This window comes from Lemur catta, chromosome 7, assembly GCF_020740605.2.
Source record: "Lemur catta isolate mLemCat1 chromosome 7, mLemCat1.pri, whole genome shotgun sequence".
NCBI classification, from domain to species: domain Eukaryota; kingdom Metazoa; phylum Chordata; class Mammalia; order Primates; family Lemuridae; genus Lemur; species Lemur catta.
The window spans coordinates 11,510,896-11,523,416 of NC_059134.1; the positions used below are offsets into that span (position 1 = coordinate 11,510,896).

At 37.5% G+C, this 12,521-nt stretch overlaps 1 protein-coding gene across 5 annotated transcripts in view; it reads left to right on the forward strand.

The window, feature by feature from the left end:
- The first annotated feature begins 566 nt into the window (after positions 1-566).
- Positions 567-12,521, forward strand: part of NCAPD3 (non-SMC condensin II complex subunit D3) — a 72,272-nt gene continuing 60,317 nt past the window's right edge. For 4 of the 5 annotated variants that reach the window (XM_045555643.1, XM_045555640.1, XM_045555641.1 and 1 more), the window contains exons 1-3: positions 610-700; positions 3,682-3,836; positions 6,696-6,858. In XM_045555643.1, coding sequence (XP_045411599.1) covers positions 637-700; positions 3,682-3,836; positions 6,696-6,858 — 382 coding nt within the window. In that variant the 5' untranslated portion in view covers positions 610-636. Of the gene's footprint in view, positions 701-3,681; positions 3,837-6,695; positions 6,859-12,521 lie in introns of all 5 variants that reach the window. The other variant, XM_045555639.1, reaches the window with a different exon arrangement.

A 12,521-nucleotide genomic window follows, 5' to 3' on the forward strand; every position in this document is an offset into this window, starting at 1 on the left:
AGGTGTGCTCACTGCGCATGTGCACGGGAGGCCCGTTTCTCCCTCAGTAGACATGGCAGCCGTAACCTCTTTCCGGTAGAATCCGGGCCCAGACGACCCGTAAAATCAAAAGAACTGCAGCTGTCTTCTTGGAATGTTTTTGTTTGCTTTTCCCGTATCGAGCTACGTTGGGCTACCTTCCACATTCGGTTATGTACAACGTTCGCGTGCTGACGGGTGAAGGTAGCCCTGTGACCCGCACGCGAAATGTCGCCTGACGGGGGCAAAGGTGACAGTTATTACAGGAAGTACCCTGTCTCAAATACTCTTTACATTTCCTCCCATTTAAGAAAAACAAGGCGGGAAAGACGCTATTAGGCTTTAGCTTGGTTCCTGGCTCCTACTTTAACGCGAAAGCTGAGGAAAATCACTTTGACGAACCTTTCTTAGCCCCTAGTCCTCAGCCCGCCCCATTCTTTGCGCGTGTGGCGCACGACCCAGCTGATTGGTTAATAGAATGAAAACAATTCGGCGCGGTGATTGGTCTGTGGGAAACTCTGGACATTGTGATTGGCCCGCAGGAACGTCTCGGAGCGCGCGCGGGAGCGAGCTTTGAAAGTTGAGGTCCGCGGAGGCGAGCCGGTGCCCTGGGGGAACATGGTGGCCTTGCGGGGCCTTGGAAGCGGCCTGCAGCCCTGGTGCCCGTTGGATCTCAGCCTCGGTGAGGAGACTCAGCCGCGAGGCCCGGGGTACAGACTTGGGGTGCTTTGCATCCCCAACTGTACATTAGCCCGGGGCTGGCTGGAGTGCGGGTGCGGGTGGGGGTGGGGTGAGGGCTCTGGGCCGGGCCTGGGGTCCGTGGGGCTGTGCCATACCAGGATAGTGGGCAGCCGGGTTTACCGTAGGGGCTCAACCCGGTCACGTAACCGTTAAAAAAAAAAAAAGGTAATGTTGGCCAGTCTCTTGTAGTGCTCGTGCATGTTTTCTCGGCCTTTGCCTTCTTATTCTGCAAATCTTCGTGGACGTATGTATTCTTATCTATTCCGGTGGCTTTAAATTGCAAATCTCTTTCTTCAGCCGAACTTATTTCTTGAACTTCATGTTCAAAGGTTCAGCTGAATGTCTGACACGCAGACATCATCAAACGTCACATGAACGAAACTGGGATTCCCAGAGCCTCCTAATGGCACCAGCCAAGCCACCAACCTGGGAGTCATGGCATTCCTGCGTCCCTTTTCATGCCCACCACCACCGGTTGTCCTGCTTCAGAGGTGTCTCATGTCGTCCCGTTCCATTCCTGATGCTGTGACCCAGGCTTCATTATAGTCAATAACCTGAACAACTGTGGAAGTATCTCAGCTGCTTTCCGATGTTAACTATACCAGCTCATCCCCCACACCTCTGCAGGACCACTTTTGAAAACACAACTTTAAATGTGTCAAGCCTTTAAACCTTTAATGTTTCTCCTTCATTTCCTAAATAAATGACCAGATCCTTGGCATGCCTTAAAAAGAGGCTTCACCGTTCTGTCCAGTATGCTTTTCCAAGAGCATAACTGTTGGAGTCAGAAATACGTGGATGGGTTTCTTGGTTCTACCACATTGCAACCATGTATTACTGGGCAAGTTGCTTAACCCTACTAAGCCTCAGTTTTCCTTAAATGTTAAATGGGGATTATAATACCGATGTCCCAAGGTTTTTCTGAAGATGAACTTGGTACCTGGCACATAGTAACTGCTAAATGTATACTAATTCCCACCCTCTACACTCACACTCTATGTTGTAACTATTTTGTTCATTTCTAAATACTTTGTACTTTCTTTTCCTTTGTGCTTGGTTATGCTATACTCTCTGGGGTACACTTTTCTGCATTTCTTTCCCTGGCAAACACCTACATTCAAGTCCACCTGAATAAACACCTAACCCATCTCTATCCCTCCACATCCTTCCCCAGTAATATTTCCTGTTAAGCTCTCTAGCATTTTATGTTCCATAGATCTATTTCCATTTTAACAATTCATCCATTGTGAAAATAATAACTATCATTTGGTGAGTGTCTTTTATGTGGCTAGCACATTGTTAGGCTCTCTGTACACCTTTCACAGCAATCCTGTATTCTCATTGATGAAGAGGAGGCTAATTACACGTAAAAGATCGATCAAGTCAGTATATTCACCTTGTTCTTATCAAAACTCTGGTCTTTCTTCTATCATAGGTTGCTTTTTTCGTATTCTAAGTGTGAGATGGTGAGATCTTTGTGGACGAGAACCATCTAGCATTCATCTCTGTATTCTTAGAACATATAGTATTTTCTCAAAATTGTTTCTTGAGGGAATAAATGATATATTTCTTCTCCTCTTCAATCCTAAGTGAAGTAGTAGAGCAGAAATTATCTGTATTTGACAGTTGAGAAAATAGATAGTGAGGGATTTGAGTAGTGTAAAAATATTGAAGAAAATAACCAAACTCAGTTTTTCTTATACTCTCACTCAACAATCAACACAGAAGACTTCTATGACCAAATGGCTGATATCAGGGCCAGTTACTGCCTTCCAAATTTGATTTGATACTACTGACAGTAAGGAGCTATTGTAGACAAAGCCAAAATAAGGACTGAGAAAACTTCTGCTGTAGTCTATAATGAGCTTTAAACATTGCTGGAAATACGGAGAGATTCAATTGTATTTTTCATATGTTCTTTAAGGCAGCATATTGCATATCTTTGGAAGGAATGCTATGCAGAGCCGTTTGGGGTACAGAGACTTCCTCCTCCAGGACCAAGCTCAAGTGACAAAAGATGATAGGCAGATTGTATTCTAAGGAGGATAGACCTAGTTAATTATAAGACTTTTCATTTGCTGAGTGCAACATAATGCTCAGAGCCATGAAAGAAAGGCTGAGGCCACCCAACTCTGTTTGTCTTTATTTATATCCTGCCCAACTTCTCTAAATCAACAGTGAAAAAATATTTTTAAAATATTAATTTGAAGGAGCACCTCATTAATAATTTGAGATGTCCGCATGTTTCCGTCTAGTCTTAATTTTAGGCTTGGTGAAATAACAGTGAAAACATTAAATATAGTTTGTGAGAAAAGTATGAGGTTTAAAGGTAAGAGAGATTGTGAAGGAATCTAGCTAGATGCTGTCTTAATGTGACCTTCTTACAACATACGTTCTTCCCATCAGTGTATTATGAAGTCACTGAATATCTCTATGAGTATGAATCTGGCTTGCTTTTCCTCAAGAAGTTTAAACTTCTTGGGGAAATCATATCTGTTTTTTAACATGGGCCCAATAAAGTGTGCTGTGCACTTTATGTGAGCTTATTAACTTGATTAGGAGAATTTCATAGAGGAGCATCTGAGGCAATCTGATTAACCTCTGTTCTCTAGATTGAACGTGTGGGAAGGCCAGATCGTTAAGTGTTTTGAAGTGTCATTCCCCAAAACTGTTATATCTTAAATGTGTTTTACTTCTTGATATTTTTAGAAGATAGTTAACCTAATAGCCAGCTGTCAGTTATGATTTAAAAGAAAAAGATTCTCTTAACCTTTTCTGCTTGCCTTTAATTATGCTACATTATAAGTTAAATATGAGTTGGAACTAATAAGCGTTTCTCCTCTTAAATGTACCTGGAGTCTAACGGTGATTGGTTTTTACTTGTTATAGAGCACTTACTGATTGCATTGTTTTTTCCCCTAGAATGGGTAGACACAGTGTGGGAACTGGATTTCACAGAGACTGAGCCTTTGGATCCCAGCATAGAGTCAGAGATTATAGAGACTGGATTGAGTGCATTCACAAAACTCCATGAAAGCCTTTTCCCCTTTGCTACTGAAGAACATGGATCTACGGAGGTAAGAAAATAAAAAATCAAGCTAGCCAACTTGAGGTGTTACAAATGGGAGATGAAAATCATTATTATCATCTAAAGCTTAGCTTTTTTAGTATATAATTTATAGGGAGTCCCATATGAGTAACATAAAGAATATCATTCATTTATTGGACTATCCTAATAGCTTTCCAAAAGGTTCAAGGTACTAGTCTGGTTTTTTCCCAAGACATGACCACTTTTTTATAAGAGCAAATTAAAGGAAAAGTATAAAGGCAAAAACAAAAAAGCCAAACAAACCAAAAATGGAAAGAAGTCCAAGGAAAATGCAAATAACAATTCAAACTTACCTTAACTTTAAGAGAGTCTGATATTAGTAAATTGAGGAACAAATAGTTGAATTACAAACAGATTTATCCAAAGAGTTCCTTTAAATATTGAGTTCTACCTAGTATGCTTATTAATATTTACATCATTACTTTTAAAAAAAACAAAGGACTGGGAGGCAGAGCAAAAAATACTTAGATATTAACATCTCTGAAGCATTTAAATTAACAAAAAATATTTCAGTTACAAGTTTCACATAGCTGTTCAAAAATTAAATCATCTAATTGAATACTCCTTCGATGTAATGCTAAGCACTGCATTAAGTACTTTAGTGGACAAAGTGAATATTAAGATAAATAGCCTCTCCCTAAGTTAAGGGCCTTCCCAGGGAAGAAGAGTGGACACTTGAGCACTGGCAGAAGTGAGTCCATCAACCATATGAAGCTGTAGGGGGCAAGTACAGTGCCACTGTGAGTCTAAGGGGGCCTGGAAGTATTCTGTGAACCATACTGTAAAAAATGCTCCAAGAGAGGTGGATATCATCTAATAGGGCCATAGAAAAGGGAGCATGATAGGACAGGGAAGGTTCCAGAAAGAAAGTAGCTAGTGGTGAGTCTTCACAGATGGGTAGGGTGTTGACTAGCAGAAGTTAGGGTTGTAGGGTGTTCCTAGTGAAGGAGCTACCTGATGGGAATATGCATGGAATATTGAGGGAACGTGAGTTGTGTGGGGTGAATGGCACACAGAATTCTTAAAACGTGGGGTGGAACATAAGATGGTAAGGTAGACTGAAGATAGGTCTGGGAGCTTTAAATGAGGGTGAGCTGTGGAGTTGGAACATTTTTAATAGGGTGTTTGTTTATGAGGCTCTGTTCTAAGCATCACGTACATGTGAACTCATCTAATCCTCACAATCAGCCCTGTGTGGAAGAAGTTACAGTGAGCAATAGACTAAGTAACGTGAATAGATCTGTTTTAGGATAAATGTTCTTGACCGTAGATGGACTGAAATGGGAAAAATATGTACAAGAGAGATCCCTTGGAAGACTTACATCGTGATATGGGTGTTAATGAGCGTCAACGGCGTGGTCTGAAGTTATGGTTTTGGGAATTAGAAAGGAAGACTAAAAACTAGGGACATTTTTTGACATAGAATTAATAGGACTTTGTGAACTAGGAAGCCCTTTTCAGATAGCTCCAACATGCTGCAAAGTGCTCAATTGACTGGGTATAGGGAGTGAGAGGAAGAAAGAAACTTTCTGAAACTAGGAAGATGATGACGTTGTTGACCAAGGTGGGGAATAAGGGAAAAAGAGCAAGGTCAAGTGGAAATTGAGTTCCGTTTTAGACTTTTAAATATGAGATTCTGTTAGGAGATCTTTGGGAGGCATAATAGGTAGGTAGAAATAAGGGTTGGAAGATCAGGAGAGAGAGAAGACTCTTGCAAATCAAGGTGGATGTCGGAAGGGAGCAACTCATGAGATCAGCTGGGGAGAGAAGAGGACAGAGCAGAAACAGCTGTTTGAAAGCAGGCTGAGGAGGAGCAGTCAGAAGGCAGGGAGAGAGTGATCACTGGTACCAAGACCTGACCACAGCTGTGGGATCACAGAGCCCAGGTGACTGAACAGGTCCACGGTGACCTCCAAGGTGAATAGTATGGAGGTGCAGATGGTATTAGGAATGAAGATGTGATACTGTGATGGTAGGAGGTGATTTCTTCCAGAAGTTTCCTAGCGAAGGAAAGAAGACTGAAGAAAGGACTTTTGATGGTTTCTAAGCTGGCATGTGCTAAGCAGGGGGGCTAATCTGAAGCATTGGCTACTATTTCCCCTGCCTTTTCCAGGAAGCAGGAAGTACAAGGGCCAATTGCTTAAATGTGTTGGTCCTTTGTTTTATTTAAGATACAGTACTCATGGATAAACCATATTTAGTATCTGCTGTGTTTAGTTTATTACAATAACCCACTTCCTCTTCAAGTATTTAAAAGGAGAAAGCATGGGGCAATGATAAAATTAATAAAATTATGGTTTCTATTCTAGGGTTTATCTCCTTTCTCACCTAGGCTGCTTACGAAATGTATTGAGGGAGAAGCTGCAGGTGTTTCCTTTCCTGCTCCCATTGCCCGTAATCTGCAGAACATTTATATTTAAATAAATTGTTCTGATTTCCTTAGTTAGTAATTAGTGCTAAATGGATTTGGGTACATTTAATCTAGATGGAGAAGTAACTTCTCTGAGCGGTCACTAATATACAGTGTCCCAAAAGTCTTAGTGTAGTTTTGAGCTATAATAATTTCAGAAGTGTACATGCTTCAAACTTACCAAAAAATTCTTTTTAAAAAATTACTTAAATTTCTTGTATACTTTTTTATCTTTGTAATTTTGAAAAATAATAGACTCAATTTTGATGTTTTCAGTCTCTCTAAAGATGGTACATTTATCATTAAGAGCCAGACTGGTCTATTCCTTTTTTTGTAAGGCAATAAAGTACTTATAAAATTCAAATAGGAGGAGATTTTTCTAATTATTGGCTTTTATGATTTGTCCTCTCCCTATAGACTATTTGGACCTTCTTCATTGAGAACAGTATTTCCCACAGTACGCTGGTGGCATTATTCTATCACTTTGTTCAAATAGTTCATAAAAAAAATGTCAGTGTGCAATATCGAGAATATGGCCTTCATGCTGCTGGGCTTTACTTTTTGCTGTTAGAAGTACCAGGTATGTATACTTGATGTGATGGGACAAATCTTTTGTCGTTTTTTCTTTCCACGTTATTTTCAATTCTTACACTTTGTTTTTTCAGTTATAAAATGGAGCAGTGATAACCCATGTCATAGAATTATTCTGAGGATTAAGTGAGCATGTCTGTGAAGTACATAGCATGTTATAGGTGTTCGAAAAGTTTCTTTCCCTTTTTTCTTTACATATGTTTGTCTTCTGAAATTATGCTGTCTATAACCTAATACAAATAATCCAATAGGGATTGCAATAGCATCACTCCCACCCTCCCCCACCGAAACATAACATTCTGATAGTGCCCTTTCTCTTTCTGACTTCCTGTCCAAACTGAGAAAAATTGCCATGGGGAGTCATTGTGTTATCTCTCTCCTGTGTGGGTGTTGAAAAATAGGTTAAAACCATTCTAATCAAGAGAGCACGAGAGTAGCTAGTAATTTTTGATGAACGAAAGCATCAAGAAGGAGTCTATCTGTGAGCACTGTTTTACTGCTGTATTGTCAGAGCACTTAAGTCTCCTGTTCCTCCTGGGGGAGTGAAGAAGTTCATTCTCTCTTCCCCAAACCCAAGACAAGATCAAGTAGAACATCGAGATTGAGCTGGAGAACTCAAAATTCATATGTAAAAGAAAAATCACAAAATTTTCAGCTTGCTGTTTATCATTGTTTACATAAATGCATATGTAATTAATGCTAAGGATTTATTTCATATGATTTGGGAACAGGTAAAAAGGTATTTAAAGCCTTAAAACCCTCAATTATTCTATTGTTAATGCTCTCATAAAGACTTTTGAAGTAAGTTCCTAAAGAACTTTGTTGCTAAGCAATATCTCAGTTATCACTGAGTTCTCTCTCCGAAAAGTAGTGGTTTTAGAAACCCAGTTTCATTCTTCTCTTCCCTTGCCAGATTCAGTTCCTTCTGATTAAGGTTGAGATTTATGCCAGAGCAAAGAGATAGCTGTTAGTACGGACCACTTGCTGCTTTCCAGCAAGCCATATTCTTGCCAATTACCTTCTATTTTTTAATGTTTCTGGATTATGGTTGGGATGCTGTTGATACATAATATTCAATCACAGTATGTCCTTTTTTTTTTAAGATTGTTTTGCCTATTCTGGGCATTTCCATGTGAATTTTAGGATATACATGTAAATTTCTACAAAAATAGGCAGCTGGAGTTTTGACAGGGTTTGCATTGAATCTGTACATCAGTTTGGAGAGTACTGTCATCCTGACAACATTAGGTCTTCCAATCCATGACTGCAGGATATCTTCCATTTATTTTAGGTCATCTTTAATTTGTTTCAATAATGTTTTACAATTTTGAGTGTACAATTCTTATACTTCCTTTTTAAAATTTATTCTTAAGTATTTTATTCTTTTTGATGCTATTGTAAATGACATTGTTTTATTAATTTCATTTTCGTGTTGTTTATTGGTAGTACATATTATAGAAATACAATTGATTTTTGATTATTGATTTACATCCTGCATTCTTGCTGAACTCATTTATTGGTTCTAACAGGATTTTCGTTATATGAGATCATGTCCTTTGTCAATAGTTTTACTTCTTCCTCTCGGTCTGGATACCTTTTCTTGCTTTTTCTTGCCTGATTGCCCTGGCTAGAACCTCCAGTACAGTGTTTAATAGAAGTGGAGAGTGGGCATCCTTGTCTTGTTGCTGATCTTAAGGGGAAAGCATCCAGTCTCTTGCCTTTAAGTATGATATTGCCTGTGGGTTTTTTAAGGATGGCCTTTTATCCCTAGTTTGTTGAGTGTTTTATGAAAGTGTATTGGATTTTGTCATTTGCTTTTCTGCATCTGTGAGGTGATCATATGGTTTTGCTTTTTATTCTAGTAATACAGTATATTACATTGGTTGATTTTTATGTATTCAAACAATTTTGCATGACCTTGGTCATGGTCTATAATCCTTTTTATATCTTGTCAGATTTAGTTTGCTAATATTTTGTTGAGGATTTTTATGTCTGTATTCATAAGGAATATTCTTTTTTTGAGGTGTCTGTCTGGTTTCGCATCTGGGTAATATCAGTCCATTGAATGAGTTATGTATGTGTAGTGTTCCTTCCTCTTCTGTATTTTAAAAGAGTTTGTGAAAAATTGGTTTTCTTTTTTCCTTAGATTTTTGGTAGAATCCACTAGTGAAACCATTTAGGCCTGGAATTTTTTTTTTTTAATAAGTTTATGTTTGTAGAATCTGTAGTGATATCATCTCTTTCATGCCTGATGTTGATGATTTATATTTCTTTGTTTTTTCTTGATCAGTCTAGATAGGGGCTTATTAATCTTATTGATCATTTTGAAGAACCCGCTTTTGATATTACTGATTATACTCTATTGTTTGTCCATTTCTTATTTCATTGATTTCTGGTGTTATGGCTGTTATTTTCTTCCTTCTTACTTTAGGTTTAATTTGTTCTTATTCTGACTTTTTTCTTTTACTTATTCTGACTTTTTAAGGTGGTTGCTTAGATCCTTGTTCTCACATACTTTTCTTTGTTTCTATTGTTAAGTATTTAATGCTATAAATTTCTCTCCAAATCTGCTTTATCTATATCCCACAAATTTTGATATATTTTGTTTATCATTCAGGTCAAAGTGATTTTCTAATTTTTTTTTTGTGATTCTTCTTACACCTGAATTGCTTAGTACATTGAGTTTAATTTGCAAATACTTAAGGACTTTCCTGAAATCTTATTGTAATTGATTTCTATTTTAATTGTGTTGGGATCAGAGTATTGTATGATCACAATACTTTTAAATTACTAACTTCATTTTTAATACCCCTGCACAGAGTCTGACTTGGTGAATCTTTTATTTGTGCTTGACCAGAATATGTATCCTGCCTTTGTTGGACCTAGTATTCTATAAATATCAATTAGGTCAAGTGGGTTGCAAATGTCATTCAAGTCTTTTATAATCTTTCTGATATTCTATTTATTTGTTCTATGAATTACTGAGAGAGGAATGTTGAAATCTCCAAGTGTAATTGTCAGTTTATCTATTTCTCCTTTCAATTCTGTCAGAGTCTGACAGATACAAATGTATTTATGATTGTTATGTCTTCTTGATGGATTGATCCTTTTAGTATTATGTTATGGCCCTGTTTTTCTGGTTATTTTCCTTGTCTTAAATCTACTGTGATAATAAGATAGCCATTACAGTTATCTTATGATTTGTCTTTGGTTGGTACGTCATTTCTCATGCATTTATTTGTAACCTATCTGTTCACATTTAAAGAGTTTCTTGTAGACTGCCTATCATTTGGTCATGCTTTTTATCCATTCTGACATTTGCCTTTGTATTAGAATGGTTAAACTGTTTAAAGAATAACACTTAGTGTAATTATCAATATGGTTAGGTTTCTGCCATCTTTGGATTTTTTTTTTTTTAACTGTTTTTGGTTCCATTTTTTCCTCTTTCCACCTTATTTTGGATTGAGTACTTTTCTAATATCCCATGTTATCTCCTCTTTTGGCTTATGAGCTGTACATCTTTGCATGTATATGTATGTTTAAAGTTCTGGCTTTGTGTATACCTTTGTGTAAGAACCTTAAGACAGTATATTTGTATATTTTGCTTTCTCCCCTCCTCTTCTATTTTTTTTTTTGAGATAGAGTCTCACTTTGTTGCCTGGGCTAGAGTGCCGTGGCATCAGCCTAGCTCACAGCAACCTCAAACTCCTGGGCTCAAGCGATCCTCCTGCCTCAGCCTCCCAAGTAGCTGGGACTACAGGCACATGCCACCACGCCCAGCTAATTTTTTTCTATTTTTAGTTGTCCAGCTATTTTTTTTCTATTTTTAGTAGAGACAGGGTCTCACTCTTGCTCAGGCTGGTCTTAAACTCCTGACCTCAAGCGATCGATCCTCCTGCTGTGGCCTCCCAGAGTGCTAGGATTACAGGCATGAGCCACCATGCTCAGCCTCACCTCCTATTCTTTGTGCATAGTTATATATTTTAGTTCTATATGTTATAAACCATATAATTCATTCTTAACATTTCTCCTTTATCTTTTATAGAATTTTTTAAAAAACAAAAAAAAATCATCTTTTATATTTAAAAGATTTCATCTCATTATAGTTTTCCTTTAGCCAGAAGAAATTTTTTTTAACATTTCTTGTGATGCAAATCTGCCAGCCATCAACTTTCTTGGGGTTTGATTGTATGAAATGTCTTTATTTCACCTCAAGAATGTTTTTGCCTAATATAGAATTCTAGATTGATTCGGGGTTTTTTTATTAGATTATCTATGCTTTGTTGTGATTTCTTTTGTGTTTATCATGGTTGGGTTCATTGAGTTTCTTGGATCTGTGGATTTATAGTTTTCAACAAATTTGGAAATTTTTAAGTTACTTCTTCAAATGTTTTCTTCATTTCCCTTTTTACTGGGACTCCAGTTACTCATATCCTTGACAGCATGATAGTCTCCCATAAGTCATTAAGTCTTTATTAATTTTTTTGGTTCCTGTGCTTCTGTTATATCTTTAAGTTTGCTTATCTTTGTCTCTGTAATGTCCAGTCCACTATTAAGCCCATCTAGTGAATGGTTCTGTTTCAGATCAAGGAAGTTCCATTTGGTTCTTTTAAAATTTTTTTCATTTCTGTCCTTGTGTTAATATTTACTTTTAATTCTTGAGCTTATTTATACTATCTGTTTTAAGGTTGTTGTCAGTTAGTTCCATACCTCTGTCGTTTCTTAGACTGTTTCTATTGGCTGATTTTTCTTTTTATCATTAGGTGGCACATTTCCATTGCTGGGCACGCCCAGTAATTTTTTTTTTTATTGGATCCTAACATATTGGACATATGTTAGGTTATTGAGTGCCTGAATTTTGTTGTTTTCCTTTAAATAGTGTTATGTTTTGATAGGCAGCCACTGATCCTTTTGAGGCTTGTTTTAAAACTTTGTTAGGGCAGATATAAAGTAGCCTTTACTGTATATGCAGTTTAACCCTGCTATTAAGGTATGTTTCTTCTTAGGTCTCTACTGAATGTTCTAGGTGTTTAACAACGTCTCAAATGTGTCTGAGCCCTGTGTGAATTGTGAACATAATTCACCTTCTAGCTCCTTAGAAATTTTTTTTTGCCCTCGGCGATGGAATTTTGCCCCATACGTGCATAGCTTCTATTCAGCCCTGTGCAGATTTCTGGAGCCCTTTTTCTATGCAGCTTCCTCTACTCCAGTACTCTGTTGTATAAATTCCATCTACCCTGTCTTTCTGACTCTGATTTTTCAACTTAGTAAGACCATCATAATCTGCTTAGATCCACCATTTCTCTGCCGTTGTCCAGAAATTGCCTCGATACAAAACTGAGGCAATTTTAGGGTTTACCTCCTTTTCTCAGAGATTGCATTCCTTATGCTGCCTGGTGTCCAGTTTCTTAAAATTGGTTATTTTATAAATTTTCATCCAGTTTTACAGTTGTTTACAGCAAGAGAACCAGTGTAAAACCAGTTACTTTATCATGACCAGATGTGGAAACCTTGTTATTTATTTCCAATTTAGCACTATTGTTCCTCTACTAAGACTGAAGTTTACAATGGTACTCCTTTGTAAAACGTTCATTGTTATTCCAAGTTAGTGAAAAGCCTGTATTATGCTTTTTAACTTTTCATCTGTTGTTA